Here is a 20,072-nt window from a genome sequence, read left to right as displayed (position 1 = left end):
TAACTAGATCTATTCCATAAATATGCGTCAACAAGACTATTTGGTTGAGCACCAACTAGGATTTTCACAAATCCCACTCTCTATTCTCCTTTTCTTTTGAGTGAGAAATTCAAACGAAGAATTTATGTTTTCCATCATAAAAAAAGGAAAACTACATAACTTTATTTAAATAAACAAGGTTACAACCCTCGCATGTTTTGAAGCATGTCTTATACAATTCATTAACATGACCAAATTTTCCAAATATCCTTCCCACTATTTACAAAATATAAGCTAACAACCTTCAAAATTACCAAGCACGAGGAGACCTATACATTGCATATACATCCATTACAATTATCCCATAGTGTAGGTTGGACACGGAGGTTTCACTGGGGAAGCAATACCATGCCACATGGGTTCATATTGGAGGATATATATTGAGGAAAAAATGACATAATATAGTGGGGGATATATAAAGGTTTTTATATTGGCAGGTATAAATAATGAAGCTCAAAGTTAATGGAAAAATAAAAAGTGGTATAAAAAATGTTAATGAAAAAATGGATGCCTACAATATCTAGTGAAAGTAGGAGTTTTTTAAGTTGGGAAGGTATATTGGGTTCATATTTATAGGGGGTTAAATAATGTGATTTTTAGGGGTATTTTCCAATATGTAAACAAATTAGGGGTATTATTTAGTATGTCACGAACGCACGTGATATGTCAGAGGTTCATTGAGTGAAGCTCCCGTGAGGTTGGAACTTATCCAACATAATTAAATTAAATTACATATAATTTTACATAACTATCCAAGAAATCCCCACTCCATATAAAACCATAAAATCACTTCAAAAGGTATCACATCATACCATAATTCCATTATTTACAATATTAATATAAGACACCATACCACTATTAAAAGAAAGGAGCATGATCATATTTATCTTGTAGACCATCCAATTCCTCTGAAATATACCAAATACCAACATCCAATAGACTTTCATAGTTGGATAAACCATCAACCAAGGAGTATCTTTACTTATAGTCATGTTGAAGTGAGATAGAATCAAAATTACAAATTTAAGTTGTATATTCTCTTATCATGGTCTTCATATGAAATTATCCAAAGTAAATAAGCCCTCCATCCAACTTATCACTGGAAGAGGGTCCCAAAATATTTCAATTTTTTGAACACCATTTTCTATCACAAGAGTTGGTATTAGCTTTGATTCTATCAATATCAAAAGAAATTATAGTCAATACCTAATCCTACTTTAAATCTAATTTAATGAGCTTCCATCATATATAAAATGCTCCTAACCCCACAAATTTTGGGATCACCTTAAGCTACTCCATCGAAATAGACCCATGCCCTTGATTAATCCACTTATTCCATGACAATATTCCTACAAGGCTTCTTCTATTTTGTCCATTTAAAACATCTAAAAATATTTAGGCTTTGAGATGCAAACTAACGAGATGGAATGATCTTGTCTTCAAATAAAGTATAATTCCTTGCAACCCAAATATACAAATTCCTTGTAGATTCAAATTGTTAATTGTAATTTACTAAAACAATATACTTGAATCTACTCTACTCATCAGCGGAAACAATTAACCGATTGCAAAATCATGAAGCATACAAGAGAAAGAATTCAATCAACACATTACAAAATCATTTCCTAGGGAAAGTCACAGCTAAAAACCTCTGATATCTATATATTTCATTATTAAAAAAAATATGAGAAGATTACAATGCTTTTTGCAAGCCCAAGAAACCTCTCAACTATCTCTATTTGTCTCGCTGCTTTCTAGAAAATCCCAGGCCAATAATTAACCAAATTTTGGCTTGCCTAAGTCCCTATTTCCTTGTGTTGTTTCCTTGGGAATTAGCCCCCTATTAATTAGGGAAAATACTCAATATGAATTGCAAAATCCTCATAAACTTTCCTCTGACTGCATGCACCACCTGTACAATTCAAATGATTATATAACTGATAGTACATTGTCCCTGAACTCCAATCTCAACTGGTTAACTCTCAGATCTGACATGCATGGGTTATTTATGAGTGAATCATCAGTTAAATAGTTGAACACATGAAGTAGCACCCCATTATCTGACCTCCTACTTGTTCCTCCATAACTTGGAACTAGTTTAAGTAACTTTAACTCGGTTAAACTGAATTAATTAATTACAACTCAAAATAAAGTCAACTAGGGCTCCTATAATGTAGGAGACACTCTACATGACTCAATTTAGACCCTCAACTCGAATTAACTGAGCCAAATAAGTCAATTTAACTTATTTAACTTGTACAAGTTGTCTTATGATATGGAATTACAATTTTATTCCTAATTTAATTCAAGGACAAAATTAAATTAGGATTTTTTTGTTAATTTTTCAACACTCCCTCTCAACAAGAAAGGGATTATCATATACCCCAATCCTGCCTCTATGGAACTCAAATTTTCCTTTTGATAGTGCCTTCGTCAAGATGTCTACATCCTAATCCATTGCAAGAATGTATTTCAACAACATTATTCTCCTCTGCACACAATCTCGTAGATGGTGATACCAGGTGTCAAAATGCTTGGAGTGATCATGAAATATTGGATTCTCAAAAAATTTGATACAACTCTGATTGTCATAGTAAATCACTATAGGATCCATATATTGACTAAATATCCAACAAGGATCTTCCTCATCCAGATAGGCGCACAAGTTTCTTGACTAGAATCCATGTACTATGCTTTTGCCAAATTGAGTGTAACTGATCTTTGCTTCCTATTGTACCAAGAAACTATTGTTGACCCAATACTGAAGATTCCCCTTAATGTGCTCTACCTGTCATATGGACTCGCTACCCAATATGCATCTGTGAAGCCTTGCAACTTCACTCCCTCTGTCCGTCTTTACCAAAGAGCAAACTGAGTGGTGCCTCTCAGGTATCTCAACACATGTTTAGATGCCTTCCAATAGAGTTTGGTTGGCTTAACCATTGCTTGACTAATTTGGTTAACTGTAAAACATATGTTCAGTCATGTGTTCACCAAATACATAAGTGAACCCACAAGTTTCCTATAAATAGTAGCCACCACTACTTCACCTGAAGTAGCATCTTCCTTCATCCAATTCCATGCTAGAGGAGTCTCCACGTGTTTGCTTCTCTCCATGTGGAACTTCTTCAATATCTCATTAGCATAGTTACCCTGAGACATAAACATTTCATCATATTCTTGCAATACTTTCATACCAAGTAAATAATGCATGAGCCCTAGGTCCTTCATCTTGAATTCTCTTGCAAGATACTCTTTGCAATATTTTACCAACTTCTCATCACCTGTTAGAATCAAATCATCGACATATAATACTATAATAAAAAAATTACTTTCAACCACAATATCCCAAAGGTTTTCATCTGCTTCACTTTTGGTTAAGCCCAACCTGGTGAAATAGTTGTCAATCCTGGTGTGCCAAGCACATGGTGCTTGTTTCAATCCATACAATGCTCGCTTGTGTCTACACACAAGCAACTCTTTGTTGATGGTGCCAAATCCTTCTGACTACTCAATATACACCTCTTCCTCAATCACTCCATTGAGGAATGTTGTCTTCACATCCATCAAATGTATCGTCCATCCCATCTGCATTGAAATTGCTGGAATAGATCTAATTGAATAGTACCTTGCTATTGGATAAAATGTCTCCTCGTAATCAATTTCATCCAACTAAGAGAACCCTCTAGCCACAAATATGGCCTTGTATTTATCCACACTCCCATATGCTACTTGCTTTACCTTGTAAACCCATATGGAACTCACCACTGACTTGTCTGCTAGTCTTGGGACCACTTCCCAAACATTGTTTCTAATCATGGATTCATACTTCTCGACCATGGCATCAACCCATACTGGTTGTTTCACTACTTCCTAAAACTAGGATAGCTCAATCTCTACACTCTAGCTCATCAGAGCCATGTATCTAGTGTACCAAATTGGTGACCTCCTCTGCCTACATTGTGATGTGGGTGCTCCCACATTCTCTCTAGCATCATGCATCAATATTTTAGCCTCTATGGTGTGCTTACTTCCATATCTTTAAGTATCTGCATGAGTATGTGCTTCCACTCTCTACTCCTCTGCATGTGGCTGCTCCACATCATCCCAAGGTTCTTCTTTTGGAGTTAAAATCTTTGCATATGCATGCAGCTGAAGCTCCCTCTCAAGGGAACAACGTGTGGCCTTGTCTTAATCAAATTTCACATCTCTATGGACAATTGTCATCCTGTGAGATGCAAGTTACACCCTATATTTGTGAGTTGTATTAGTGTACCCCACAAATATGTACAACTCAGTTGTTGGCTCTAGCTTTATCCTTGCATCCTTGGTAACATGACAATAAACTAATGAACCAAAGATCCTGAAGTGTGCTACATCTAGTTTCTTAACTTAAAAATCTTCTTATGGTGTACTCATCTCGAGAATCCAATGAAGACTCTTGTTATGCACATATATAGTTGTATTGCGTGCTTCAGCCCACAAGTACAATAATAGGCCTTGATCATGTAACATCACCCTTGCAGCTCCCACAATATTTTTATTTTTCCTTTAAGACACCGCGTTATGTTATGGGCTACGTGGTGTTATTAACTCACGTCGAATGCCTTTTGATGCACAAAACTTCTTGAATTCATTCGACACATATTCTCCATCATTATCTCTCCTGGGAACCTTCACTTTCTTGCTAGTGCCTTTCTCAACAAGTACTTTAAATTCACAAAATTTAGAGAACATCTGATCTTTTTTCTGTATAAAGAAAGCCCAACACTTGTGTGAGAAATCATCTACAAATATTACATAATACCTGTGCTTGGTCATGGAGGCTGTCGACAATGGTCCACACACATCTGAGTGAACTCTTTCTAGGATCGATTGCAGTCGATTGTCCTTATCATGAAAGGTATCTTTACTGTACTTCCTCAATGTACACCCTTTGCATGTACCTCTCTACTCTAATGTACCCTTGGGAAGTCCTATAGAAATATGTTGCATGATCTTCAAAGTTCCATGGTGAAGATGCCCCAATCTTCTATGCCATAATTCATCGATATCTCGACTCTACACCTTCTATGCTTTTGTGCTCAAAGTAGCACAATATTATACATCCAATTTGTAGAGGTTCTTCATCTGAACCCCAATCCGCTTAACTTTTCCTGAGGCTATGTAATGAAGGAAATCCTTTCCTTTTCTTAATATCACATCATAGTCATGGTCCTCCAACATAACAACTAAAACCAAATTCTTCTTCAGACCCGGAACATACATGACATATTTTAATGTGAGAGGAGAACCAGACTCCCTCTGAAAAGTAACAGTATCGATGTCGGTCATGCGATACCTTCTATCACCTCCCATTTCAATGCGAATCTGGAGGTCCTTTTCCTCCAAGTCACTGAAGAATTCTTTATTGTCGGCCATATGAAATGAGGCTCCACTATCTAGATACCACACACTACCCCTCACTGCTGACACCATGCAAGCAATGAGGATAAAATCTAACTCAAATTGTGAAGCAAGAGCTTCACCCGCCGCTCCTCCCTAGGGCTTCTTGTCATCCTTCTTATGCAAACACTTCATGGCATAATGTCTGAGCTCGTGACAGTGAAGTCATTTAATCTTCGACAAGTCCTTCTTATTTCCTACCTGACTATAATCTGATTTGGAATGGGATGACTTCCCTTTCCCTTTCTTTGCCTTTCCATCCAAGGCACATTTATCCTCATCATCATGCTTGGATTAGGATCCATCTTTGGTGTTCCATCGAATCTCTTCTTGCACCAAGTCAAACCACAAATTATCCCACTTTTGTAGGTTCTCCCTCCCATTTACTGAATCTTGGTAGTTGTGCCATCTCTTGGGAAGGCCTAGAAGTGTTATGCTACTAGATCATCTTCAACAACTCTAACACCAACACTTCCAAGCTCATCCCGACATTGGGTGAACTTTCTCAAGTACTGTGGTATTGTGTCGACCTTCTCCATCTTGATTCTCTGAAGCTTGTCCTTTAGTGCCAACTTCCTGTGGTCACTGTTGTTTTGAAATAGGTTTTTCAAGGCCTTCCACAAGCATATGGTGTCTCCTTCCTATGGAGGTTCAATACAATATGATCTCAAACACCTAGTATGATCCTTCTCGCATTTGCAACCCATTTCCTCCACTCTACCAGATCTTAAGCATCAGTTGCTGGAGGTTTAGGAATATATTTGTCTATGAATTCCTTCAACCCGTTGTCTTCCAACAATGCCTCCATCTTGTCCTTCTAAGAAATATAGTTCAAACTACCCTCAAGGGCATATTCAAGTCTTAATCCGTAGAACGCCATCTTGCTATCTCTGAAGAATGATACTGCAAATTTGATTTCACTTGCAAAAGACAAACTTGTATTCTCCTCTTCTAAAGTGATTTCAACTTTGATACCATGTAGAAATTCCTTGTATATTCAAACTAATAATTGTAATTTACTAAAACAATAGACTTGAATCTACTCTACTCATGAGTAGAAACAATTAAACGATCGCAAAATCATGAAGCATACAACATAAAGAATTAAATCAACACATTACACAATGATTTCCTAGGGAAAAACACAACTAAAAACCCCTGCTATCTGTATATTGCATTAGTTGGAAAATATGAGAATATTATAATGCTTTTCTCAAGTTTGAGCAACCTTTGCACTATCTTTTTCTATCTCACTACTTCCTAGACAAGCCCGGTCCAATACTTAACCAAATTTTGGCTTGCCCAAGTCCTTATTTCCTTGTGTTGTTTCCTTGGGAATTAGCCCCTATTAATTAAGGAAATTCCTCAATATGAATTGTGAAATCCTCATAGGCCTTCCTCTAAATGCGTGCACCACCTGTACAATTCAGATGATTTTACAACAGATAGTACATTGTCCCTAAACTCCAATCTCAACTGGGTAACTCTCAGATTTGACATGCATGAGTTATGTATGAGTGAATCATCAGTTAACTGGTTGAACACATGAAGCAACACCCCACTTTTTGACCTCCTACTAGTTTCTCCATTAGTTGGAACTAGTTTAACTGACTTTAACTCAGTTAAACCGAATTAATTAATTACAACTCAAAATAAAGTCAACTAGGGCTCCTTTAATGTAGGATACACTCTACATGACACAAGTTATACCCTCAACTTGAATTAACTTAGCCAACTAAGTCAATTTAACTTAGTTGACTCGTACAAGTTGTCTTGTGATGTGGAATTACAATTTTATTCCTAATTTAATTCAAGGAAAAACTTAAATTAGGATTTTCTTGTTGAATTTTCAACACCAAATACCTCATGCAAGAATAATAGTTAGAGATTTATAGGGATTTGGCCTTTTGTTCTCATGCCAATCCCTTTGGAAATCCTCAATTAATTTATCATTCCACATATCCTTGATACCCATAAAATACTCTACCTATTTCCAAGCCTAAACAATATAAGAGAATGATGCAAGAAAATGATATATAGACCATGGGGGCTTCACCCTTTTGACCAATATCTTAGCATGTTCATTCATGAAGGGGGTTTTAAAATTGTGAAAATAGAATCAATATATTGTAAGTATTGGTGTGGTTGGGAGGAGAGTGGTGAAGGATGTGGAGTAGGGGGATTTTATAGGTATTGGGGGGTATAAAATGGGGTATTTGATAAAAATAGGGGTTATCTTAATAAAAAATATGTATTGGGAGGGGATTCAATAAAAGGATTTTGGGAGTTTTTTATCAATATCTAGTGAGATTAGAGGTATTCTTTAATATCCTTTGAATATAGGTGATATGGCACAAGTTGACTAAGTGGAGACTCTATGATATATACTCCATATATTCCATGCATAATGATCTTCTAATAGGCCCATACCAATTCCTCTTGTATAAATTACCCATGTTAGCGCATCTCTAATATTTAGACACATATCCTTGATTTAAGGGGATACTTAAAAGTTACAAATAACCTTGAACCACCACACTATATCCACTACTAAAACCATCCCAAAAAGATATTTATATCCATTTTTAGTGGCATATAATCCACCTGTTATATTTTTTGACCACAATAGTTCACCCTTAAAATCCTTAATATGAACATGACTCATCCTTAAAGAAGCAATAACCCCACTCCAAGTAGTTGCATCCTCATCACCTACTTAATGGCATCTAATAATAACCATTGCGCAATTCCAAGAAGAAAGGTCATAACTTAGAGGGTTGAGACTATGCAATGCACAGTTCATTTGGGGCCCGATGAAGCTAAGTTTCTCGATCGAGAAGATTTTTTCGAAAATGGTTGTGTGGGATAAGTGATGAAATGTGATGAAACTTGATTGTGATTACTCACTTAGCATAATTTGATGACACGACAACATAGATCATAAGAACACATGAACAAACTATTTCCCTCTCTGTGATTGCCTCATGACATGATACGACAAGTGTGACACTTAAGATAGGCTTTAGGATGACCATGATGACACTTGTGTGATAGTGCTCAAGACTTTGTGTATGGATGTGATAAATGTTTACATGGTTAGGACAACTAATATACACAAATACTAACCTTCGAAACCATTAGAATAGGCTTGCAAACATTGCATGACAGCCAAACATGCCAAAAGACAACAAACAACCCGATATGCACAAGGGACCAAAGCATTGCAGGAAAACTCATGAAATGAGCTCTAGTGTTTGCAAAAATAATGTAAAACACTAAGGAAGGCTCTAAAATTGAGTGTAAGCCAAAATTTTGGAGGGTATTACAGCAACTACAACATATACTAAACAATTTCCCAAGAAGAATGTTGATCAACTTGTGATTTTCTTATTATTAACACTACCTGCCCAATCTGCATCTATATATGTTGTTTGAGTGAAATATTTGCACCTTGAGTACCACAAGTCAAAATCAATAGTTCCTTGGAAATATTTAAAAATACTCTTAACTACCTACATATAAGTTTCCTTTCGGTTTGACTAAAATATTACCACCAAACCTACTACTTTCATGGTGTTTGGTATTGAAGTTGTGAGACAAAGTAGGTTTCCAATCGTAGATTGATACATACTTTGATTTACCTTTGTATATTAATTATCCTTACTGAGTTTATAACTTATTGCAATGGGTGTACTTGTATGTTTACATTCCTCCATAGCACATTTCCTCATTATTTCTTTGAGGTATTTATTTTGAGAGATAAAAATCTCTTTCTCTATTTGCTAGATATGCAATCCACGGAAGAATCATAATTCCACAAGCATGAGCATTTCAAATTCTTTTTTCACATCCAACATTTACAACAAGTATTGGAGATGTTAAAGACACAAAATTTTCCAATTAGAGACGGAATAAATGTACTGTCATGGAACAAGAGTTGGTGTAATTAGGGTTTGTGGTTTGCTAATAATGATTCATGATGGATAGAGGAAAGTTAAGAGTAATAGTTGAATGGGTTGTTTTTAAAATCACTTTTCATGATAGATGTTTCAGACTACAAGAAGTTCATTTGAGATATTAGTGGTATATATGTGCATCATTCACTAAATGTACGAAGAAATGAAGCTTTCAGTGGACACCAATTACAAAAAATAACTTTGACATCTTGAAGAAGAAACTTACTAAATAACCAATATTAGCATTTATATTTCAACAAACTTTTCTAAGTTGATTGAGATGTTAGTGTGTAATTGGAACAAAATTGAATCAAGAAGGTAAGCTTATTTTTTTTTCCCCTGGGAAAAAGTTGTAATTCCTATTAGAGTTAAGAAATTACATTTTGTAGATGCGGAAGCATTCATATAGAGGCAGCTGTGCCTGTCAAGTTCATAGTCTGCTAGAATAGATAGCCAAAAAAACACAAGTTGTCTCCACGCAGGGAGCAATTCCAAAACTGTGTACTAGTAGTGTTCAAATTTATAACCATGCTCTTTGCAGAGAGCCATATGTATATGCTGATAACATCAAAAGTATAGTGTTGTACTTAGAACTAGACAAAAGGAAATATATACAAACTATAAACAAAAAAGATTCTGTAGTGGGCTCTATAGCCCATCTCCCATATGATCATCAAAAGGTCTGTGATAATGCTGGTAGTATGTTCCGTCAATTTCCTCCTGAATCAGCCAGTTGTCTCCTTGTCTGTGCGCTGCCTCTTTTGAGAGCTGGTCGGCGATGGTGTTCTGTTCCCTGTAGATGTGTCGACAGACAAATGATTCAAAGGAAGCAGTCAGTCTTTTTGCTTCATCTAATATGTGTCTCAACGAAAATGCATGACAATGAGATGCATCATTCAGCCAATTGCATACTATTTTAGAATCTCCAAACAGCTGGAGGTGAGTGCATTGTTTTTGGATGGCAAAATGTATGATGTGTTTAGCTGTGCACAGTTCAGCATAATTGTTAGTGCCTCTGCCTAAGTTTATTTGAATCTTATAGCAGTGAGATTCGTTGAGATAAAGTATTGCTCCTCCACCGCATCCCACATCTTGCGCCGAGCCATCAAAGAAGGCTCATGGTTTTGATTTGTCGATATTCAACTGTCTAATGATACGTGCTGGGGTCAAGGTTTCCTCTTCAGGTATCAAGTTATAATCAGCAATAGTGTGGTGTGGGATAGTGGGCCAGTGAGGGGCCCTAGGTAAGCTTATTGTTTTCTTTATTGAAAAGTTAAATGAAACCCAAATAAAGTGCTATGTTTATGGTCAAGAATTTTATCCATAATTCAAGCTGAAAAGAAGTGTAGACACTATATTTTACCTAAGGAATATGTGTTATATGGTGACCACCACACATTTCAATATTTTAACATTTAGAGAAAGTTGAATTAGAGACATATGAAATGGGTTGAATTATTGCAAAGTTCCTGATTGGTTTTGAAGCATAGATTGAGGAATATTAATAAGGTTGGTGATGCATTATGTACAACATTATTGTTACTAAGTACTATGTTTGTTAAGATTGTGAGTCTAGATAACATGAAAGCTTATATGAGGATGTTGTAGATTTTCTAGATATTTGGAAAGCTTGCAAAAAGCCATAGTCCATAGAGCATGGGGAACAATCCATATTTGGTTTTTTTGTGTTCAAGAAGGATTTTAATTCAAGAATCAAAAGTTGTGCATACCAAAAATCTCCATGAGAGAAAATCTCTTTGGGGAATTACATAGTGGAGGTTTGGGTGGTCATTTTGGCAATGACAGGAATAAACCTTTGATTGAAGAAAGATAAATCATCTATAGAGATGGGAGGGGATTGGTTGAAGGTTTTAAAATATATTATCATGCAAAAGGAAGTGGTCAAAATATAAGTTTTTATACACCTTTATACACCTTTACTTTTACTAGAGAAACCTTGGGGAGATCTACACATGGATTTTGTTTTGGTATTACTAAGGAACTCAAAGAGGTAATAATTAAATGTTGATGGTTGTGGACATATTTTAAAATATGTCACATTTTATTACATGCAAGAAGATAACTGATGCTGTAAATATTGTTATCTTTAAAAAATAAGTTCAGTTGGATGGATTACCCAAGAGTATCACTTCAAATAGGGATACTAGATTCTTAAGACATTTTTTGAAGACCTTGAGGAAAAGGTTGGGATCTAGGTTGTAGTTTAGTCTACATATTATCCTTAAATGGATGGAATGATGTAGGTTATAATTGTATGTCTTCGTAATTTGATAAGATATTTAGTAGGAGATAAACCAAGGTAATGGGATATGATCTTAAAGTAGAAGTTCTTATAACAATTTAGTAAATAGATCCATATGGAAGACTACCTTTTTAGAGTGTGCATGGGAGATCACCAAAGGAAGTGATAGATTTGGTGATATTTCTAATTGTGGGGCATGCAAATAGTGAATATGTAGTGACGTTTGTAGAGTACATGGGAGATGTACACGAGCAAGTAAATAATAAGTTGCTCCAAATTAATGGGGAGTACAAAGAGAAAGACGATTAGAAAATGGAAGTGAAGACAATTTTAGAAGGAGACCTAGTAATGCATCATCTAAGGAAGGAAAATTTTCCTAAGGGAACTTATATCAACAAAAGTATAAGAAGATAACACCATGTGAAATCCTTTGGAAAAATTCTAATAATGCTCTATAAGTTGGATATATTTGATGATTTGGAAATTTCACTAGTTTTTAATGTGGTGAATATTATGAGCACGATGAAGACATTAAAGAAAAAAAGGTAGCTGAGAAAGAACTAGTGGTAGATTGTTAAAAACATATTCCATTAAAGAAGCTAGTTCAAGTTAAGGAGGTGTTGGTAGAAAGAATTTGTCCGAAGCCAAGGAGTAAGGAGTATAAATAATACCTAATTAAGATAAAATTTTGAGGTTCAAAAGACTAAGCATCATGTGTTTTTGAAGAAGAAATTGGTTGATTTGGGTGACCACTGCCATTTGGTAAATTTGCAATCCATCCCTCATGAATTGGATGCTCGCAAAAATTTTCAACCATAGGACTCTTATGTGGGACACTCCCTAGATAAGTAAGTTATATTACATGCATTTTGAAATCATAGGTCGGTACAAAAGTATTCAAAGAATTTCCAATAAAAGTTTAAGGCCCTAGATAGGCCTACTTTTACCTTCACATTCATTCTAATGCTTTAGGTGGGCATTTCCTAAGTGGTTTGAATTAGGGTAAATTTCTTTTAAATATATTAGGAATTAAGAATGGAATTAGGATAGGAAATGAAATGGTTTTGTAGTGAATTAAATGACGATTCCCCTCAACATTTTACAAAACTTGACTTGAATCATTAGCCTTCCTTTAGTGCAGATTTTAGTGTTAATTACAAGCACTTGGCTAACTAATGAAATCAAATATCGTAACATTTTTGCAGATTTATATCTATGGAATAGCGATCATTTGGGAAATTTTGACAAGCCAAAGTTTTGTTAAGAACCTAATTGAGCTGAGCCTAGTACATTTTGTTTTACAAAATAATTTATGTTGAAAAAGATTACATACATTTTACTAAAGCTTCATAAGCATTTGGGATAGGTATAGTGTAATGCATTATTAAATAATAATAATAATTAAATAAACAAAATAAATGTTTATAATTATTTGTTAGTTTATTTATTTATTAATTAATTATTCTCACTTTTACTTATCTACTATTATTATTATTATTAATGAGGCATTACATGCACCCAAGACATATTTTCTAGAAATTTTGAAATTGTATCTGGGTGGAAAATGGAAAGAAAAATGTCTTTCAAGATGAATAATCTATTTTGGCGTTGAATTCAAACCCATACTTACATTTTTGTGAAAACTAAAAATAATTTTTTTATACAATCACCCACCCTTAAAGAAACACCCAACTCAAATTAATGAAAGAAGGGTAAGTTGCAAATTCTAGAATATAGGTTTTGTAGAGGACATAGAGTAATAAAGGCTCATATTCTTTGTTTTCATAAAAGATCTTGGAATCATGATACTTGCGTACAATTTTTTTAGCACAAAAGAAGTTATGATGAATTAATGAAAGAAGGGTAAGTTGCAAATTCTAGAATATAGGTTTTGTAGAGGACATAGAGTAATAAAGGCTCATATTCTTTGTTTTCATAAAAGATTTTGGAATCATGATACTTGCGTACAATTTTTTTTAGCACAAAAGAAGTTATGATGAATGGAAGATTTGGAACTTGAACTACATGAGGACATCATCTCCATGAACATTTAACCTTTGAAGTAAATATGAACCACTAAAGGAAGTTGGACCAGGTGATGAAAGCACCAAGAATTAAAATTCCAAATATATCAAACTTCTTGTCGTCTATTTTGTAACAAAGAAGATCATATTTGGCTTTTTGAAAATTGAAGTTTTGGCCTTTGTATCTTAAGCTTGTTCAAGATTGTTTAATCAAAGTTGATTTCTCATTTTTGTATATTGCATAATATAGTTTTTCATATTAATTAGATAAAAGATCAAATCTATTAATTTTATTTTATTATTTATTTATTTATTTTTGAATTTATTTATTTTTAATTTCAGTCTTGTCAAAATTTTGGACAGTTGAGCATCTTTTCCTTTTAAATGTATACGCGTTTAATTAACGCTGTCATGACATGCAGAGCATCTTATGGGGCCTACGTGTTACCTCCAATTGCGTGTGGGGCCTGTTTGCGTCTTACCTTTAGTTGAATGCGCGTGGGGTTTCAAAAATGCGTTGAAATTTGATGCTCGATGTCGGTTACTATGCTCTGTATTTTATAAAATACCTACGTATAAACCACAGGTGCATAAAATAACCTTGCATAAACCGCAGGTGAAGGTTTAATATTTAGAGCCAGTGTTTCCCTCGGTCTCGCGCTTTACAAGCCCTCACTTGTCTACACCTCTGCAAATTTCGTCCATAGTATCGAAGCTTACTACCTTTCATTTTTGTTTTCCAGTTCGCAATGGCTACATCCTCATCCTCCACCTCTGCCGCGGCTAATCCTAGCTACAGATCCTACCAATTTTTCATAAACCATCGCGGGGAAGTGAAGAAAACCCTCGCCAGACGTCTGTATGATCGCCTCCAAAAGAAAGGATTGACGGCTTTTCTCGATGAAGAGGAGATGCAAGTGGGATACGAAATTTCTTCTCAATTAGAGCACGTTATTAGAACCGCCTCTGTTCATGTGGCGATCCTTTCTCCTGGATATGCTGAGTCATCTTGGTGCCTGAACGAGCTCGTAATGATGTTACAGTCAAAAGCTCCTATAGTTCCTGTGTTTTATCGTGTCACTCCCGCTCAAGTTCGGTGGATAAACGACTCTTATGGTCAAGCCCTGCGATCACATGAAACGAAGGGGCGACATGATCCCAACACTGTTAAAGAATGGGAAAATGCACTTCATCAAGTGGCAAATAAGAGCGGTTTGGAGCTGGAGACGTGCAATGGGTGAGAACTTAACCTTCCCTATCGATATAGTTGTGTTTTATACTGATAAATAGACATAGACATTTGTTTCTCACTAGGTCTACTTATTGTTTCTGAATAATTAGTGAGGAGTTGGAGCTGCAGCTGCTAGATAAGTTGGTTAAACGTCTGTCAGAAATGGTGCGAAGGCCAGTCTTGCACGTGGCTGATTATCCAATAGGGTTGGATTCAAAGCTCAAAGAGTTCGAAGATAGAGTGCTGTTGCAGAAAGAGGAAAACAGGAAACCTCAGATCTTGGGGATTGTAGGGTTAGGTGGGGTAGGAAAAACAACGTTAGCAAAATTTTTCTTCAATAGGAAAATATCAGATTATAGCAAATCCTGTTTTTTAGCTGACGTCAGAGATCATGCAAGTAAGGGGTCTTTACATTTGTTACAGGGTCAACTCCTTAAGACCTTGAATGGAAGGGATGAGCAGGTAAACAATGTTCATGTAGGTAAAGAGATGCTGGGAGAGCCTCTGAAATGTTTTGACACTTTAATAGTGTTTGATGATGTCGATAATGTTGACCAGGTGAATGCATTTTTGCCTGTCCAAACTGATAATCTTAATTCAGGGAGTTTAATATTGATTACATCTAGAGATAGGAGTGTTCTCAGAAACTCAAGAGTTGAAGATTCATCTATTTATAAGCTATCTGGGCTGAATGAAGAGCACTCCCAAGAGCTCTTCTGTTCCTATGCCTTCAGCCAAGCTGATCCGCCTCCAGCGTTTCAGCATCTAGTAGATAAGTTTTTAGAATGTTGCCATGGATTGCCCTTATCTCTGAAAATAGTTGGGGCATTACTTTATGATAAAGAAATATCCGAGTGGGAAGACTTATTGGAGGATCTTAAAGAAATACTTCCCAGTGAGATACAGAAGACAATTTTTAGAAGTTATTGCTCACTCGATAAACAGGAAAAAGAGATATTCCTAGATATCGCGTGCTTTTTCATGGGTGAAAACAGGGATTCGGCCATAAGCATATGGAACGGATCAGATTGGAGAGGAAAGCGAGGGTTTCTAAATCTGCAGGACAAGTCTCTTGTAGAAGTGGACGACTGGAATTGTATACGTATGCACGACCACGTAAGAGACCTGGGAAGAGAGGTTGCTGCTACTTCGTCGCCACATCGTCTTTGGCAGACAAAAAGGGTTATTGATTATTTGTCACAACAATCATTTGTAAGTGTTTAGTCATTCTCTTTTTTAAGATTATTCACTAAAATCGTGGTACGAATTTTTGAACGAACCAGCCATAACATTCGTTTTTCAACTATGGACAGGAAATCACCGTGCGGGGAATTCGGCTGGTTGAAGGCGAATTTGGTGGCGATGATCTATGTGACATTATTGAGACTGAAAATGATGGCTGGAACCGCATTTTGAGGAGGTTGCAAATTCTTCATATTGAAGGCTCTCTCTTGGAACGCATCCTGACGAGGGTGAAGTTACCAAATCTATTGTTACCAAATCTATTGTGGCTCAGATGTCCCTACTCTTCCTTGCCTTCGTTGGTTACAAAGAAATTAAGGGTTCTACAACTTTATGGAAGCAAATTAGAAACATTGTTGGACCGTAAATGCGAATCATCAGTAAGTAGAAATTTGTTATGTTGACGTTTGTATGTTTAGTAGCTATTACTGTCCCACAACATTTTCGTTTGAAAAGAATTCGTAAGGTTATGATAATGTGAATTATGATATTACTTGTGGTGGTAACGAGTGAACATTTTGCTTTTGCACGCACCTCTGCAGTTGCCAGCATCTTTGGAGGTGTTGCATGCAAGCGGATGTGTGAGGCTGAAAAGCATACCGGTCCCGGCGCAGGCGACGAAGCTCAGAGTCCTAGATGTTTTAGCGTGCCACCAGCTAGAAGAGCTGCCAAGTATGGAAACGTTTTTATGTTTGGAGGAGTTGCGGGCACGGTATTGTGACAGCCTGAAGAGCATACCGGGGTCGGCGCAGGCGACGAAGCTCAGATTCCTAGATGTTTCTGGGTGCTTCCATTTAAAAGAGCTGCCAACTATGGAAACGTTTTTATGTTTGGAGGAGTTGGTGGCAAAACACTGTAAGAGACTGAAGAGCATACGGGGGTCGGCGCAGGCGCCGAAGCTGAGATCCCTAGTTGTTTCTGGGTGCTCCCATTTAGAAGAGCTTCCAACTATGGAAACGTTTTTATGTTTGGAGGAGTTGGTGGCAAAGGACTGTGTGAGCCTGAAGAGCATACGGGGGTCGGCGCAGGCGACGAAGCTGAGATCCCTAGATGTTTCTGGGTGCTCCCATTTAGAAGAGCTTCCAACTTTGGAAACGTTTTTATGTTTGGAGGAGTTGGTGGCAAAGGACTGTGTGAGCCTGAAGAGCATACGGGGGTCGGCGCAGGCGACGAAGCTGAGATCTCTAGATGTTTCTGGGTGCTCCCATTTAGAAGAGCTTCCAACTATGGAAACGTTTTTATGTTTGGAGGAGTTGCGGGCATACGGATGTAAGAGGCTGAAGAGCATACGGGGGTTGGCGCAGGCGACGAAGCTGAGATCCCTAGATGTTTCTGGATGCTCCGATTTAGAAGAGCTTCCAACTATGGAAACTTTTTTATGTTTGGAGGAGTTGCGGGCACAGAATTGTTACAGCCTGAAGAGCATACGGTGGTCGGCGCAGGCGACGAAGCTGAGATCCCTAGATGTTTCTGGGTGCTCCCATTTAGAAGAGCTTCCAACTATGGAAACGTTTTTATGTTTGGAGGAGTTGCGGGCACAGAATTGTTACAGCCTGAAGAGCATACGGTTGTCGGCGCAGGCGACGAAGCTGAGATCCCTAGATGTTTCTGGGTGCTCCCATTTAGAAGAGCTTCCAACTATGGAAACGTTTTTATGTTTGGAGGAGTTGCGGGCACAGAATTGTTACAGCCTGAAGAGCATACGGTGGTCGGCGCAGGCGACGAAGCTGAGATCCCTAGATGTTTCTGGGTGCTCCCATTTAGAAGAGCTTCCAACTTTGGAAACGTTTTTATGTTTGGAGGAGTTGGTGGCAAAGGACTGTGTGAGCCTGAAGAGCATACGGGGGTCGGCGCAGGCGACGAAGCTGAGATCCCTAGATGTTTCTGGGTGCTCCCATTTAGAAGAGCTTCCAACTATGGAAACGTTTTTATGTTTGGAGAAGTTGGTGGCAAACAAGTGTGTGAGACTGAAGAGCATACGGGGGTCGGCGCAGGCGACGAAGCCGAGATCCCTAGATGTTTCTGGGTGCTCCCATTTAGAAGAGCTTACTATGGAAACGTTTTTATGTTTGGAGGAGTTGGTGGCAAACAACTGTGTGAGCCTGAAGAGCATACGGGGGTCGGCGCAGGCGACGAAGCTGAGATCCCTAGATGTTTCTAGGTGCTCCCATTTAGAAGAGCTTCCAACTATGGAAACGTTTTTATGTTTGGAGGAGTTGGTGGCAAACAACTGTGTGAGCCTGAAGAGCATACGGGGGTCGGCGCAGGCGACGAAGCTCAGATTCCTAAATGTTTGTTTCTGCGCAGAGCTAGAAGAGCTGCCAAGTATGGAAACGATGGTATCCTTGGAGGAGTTGTGGGCAGCCGAATGTAAGAAGCTTAAGACTATACAAGGGTTGGAGCAGACGACAAATCTTAGAATCCTAAGTGTTTACAGGTGCTCAGAGTTAGAGGAACTGCCCAGCATGGAAAAGTTGGTATCCTTGGAGCGCTTTTACGCAGATGGATGTGTGAAGCTGAGGAGGATCCGGGGGTTGCAGCACGCGACAAAGCTTCAGGAAATGACTGTTGGAGGGTGCCTTGAGTTAGAAGAAGTGGAAGGCATTGAAGATTTAAGGTTGGTGGATACGCTAGATGTCTCAAAATGTCCTAAATTACAACGACCTGTGTGGGAGTAGGGGACCCGCTGAGTGGAGGATTGAAGTGATAATAATTAGATCACTGTAACAGACGGTCATAACGCTTATAAATATGTTTTTATTTATGTTCTGTTTTTTTCAATAATAGACACCCACCGCTGTCCGAGTAGTATTCAGTGTTAGACAATTATATTCACATCATGGTCCTCGTGCTTATTATAACAAGCATATTTACATGTTTTATGCGAGTACAGGGTTTTAACAGTAATTTAATTGATACTGTAAAGAAATTTAATTTAATTTAATTAATGTGTGAGTACAGGGTCTTAAAAGTAATTTAATTTGATTGATTATTGTTAAAATTGCAAAGTAATTTAATTTAGATAAAAATTTAAAGAAATTCAATTAATTAGGTTAAAGAGGAGGTAGTTTAAATTTTATTGTTGTGTTTTATGGAAAATAATTTTTAATATGGTCTATTTTTTACTGAACATTTAGATTAGTATTAAAAAGTAAATGATAAAACTAAAATTTTAAAATAATTATATTTTAATTAAAAATATATATTTAATATTTTATTTAGGTTATGGCACCAATTTAAAGAGATTATTAATGGTTTAGTTTTCAGGATGTTACTTTTTTTTTTTATAATGGTTAAATTCAAGCCAGTGTAAATTACTTTTTGAACAAAATATAACATCTTTGTAATTTCGTTAACAAATTAATTTTGGAAGTAACATCTATTTTGAAAATTTTCAAAAAATAAAAAATTAAATGTAATAAATTCATACATGTAAAATAAGTTTTACAGATAAATAAATTATAACAAAATTTGAAACTCATAATAAATCAATTAAATTTATTATATTAAATATTAAATATTAAATAATAAATAATCATTTTATCATCAATAATGTATTATATACTAATTATAATATAATTAAATCTCCTCTATTTTGTTTTATAAAACAATTTTATATTTCTATTATCTCTAAAATAAAGGATTCCAATTTGTTTGCTATGATTTGATATAGTTATTTTTTATAACTGGCTATAACATAAGGAAACTTATTATACTTTATATCACCATCAAAGTGATTTAATTTTCCATTATATTTTATAATTATTTTTAAAAAGAACGGGACATGTTTGCAAGAGTGAAGGAATCTAAATATAAAGAAATATAGTTCTATTTTATATATTTATTAGCTTGTTTTTTTGTTTTTTTTGAAG

At 36.3% G+C, this 20,072-nt stretch overlaps 1 protein-coding gene across 1 annotated transcript; it reads left to right on the top strand.

Annotated features, from left to right (window-relative positions):
• The first annotated feature begins 14,404 nt into the window (after positions 1-14,404).
• Positions 14,405-18,989, top strand: LOC149201001 (uncharacterized). The gene is made up of 4 exons (XM_089402840.1): positions 14,405-14,964; positions 15,069-16,170; positions 16,272-16,580; positions 16,743-18,989. Exons 1-4 carry the CDS (start codon positions 14,477-14,479, stop codon positions 18,876-18,878), a joined length of 4,035 nt encoding a protein of 1,344 aa, XP_089258966.1. The 5' UTR covers positions 14,405-14,476; the 3' UTR covers positions 18,879-18,989.
• The last annotated feature ends 1,083 nt before the right edge of the window (positions 18,990-20,072 follow it).

This window comes from Pinus tabuliformis, chromosome 2_1, assembly GCF_031772625.1.
Source record: "Pinus tabuliformis cultivar Carrire ecotype Pingquan chromosome 2_1, CPIR1, whole genome shotgun sequence".
Classification (NCBI taxonomy): Eukaryota; Viridiplantae; Streptophyta; class Pinopsida; order Pinales; family Pinaceae; genus Pinus; species Pinus tabuliformis.
Note: the sequence above shows the minus strand (reverse complement) of the source record. Positions and strands in the feature narration are given on the sequence as shown.

Coding starts and splice junctions, on each gene's coding strand:
- LOC149201001 (XM_089402840.1), top strand. CDS start 14,477: ATGGCTACATCCTCATCCTCCACCTCTGCCGCGGCTAATCCTAGCTAC. Junction 16,171..16,271: donor ATTTGTCACAACAATCATTT/GTAAGTGTTTAG, acceptor AACTATGGACAG/GAAATCACCGTGCGGGGAAT. Junction 16,581..16,742: donor ACCGTAAATGCGAATCATCA/GTAAGTAGAAAT, acceptor GCACCTCTGCAG/TTGCCAGCATCTTTGGAGGT.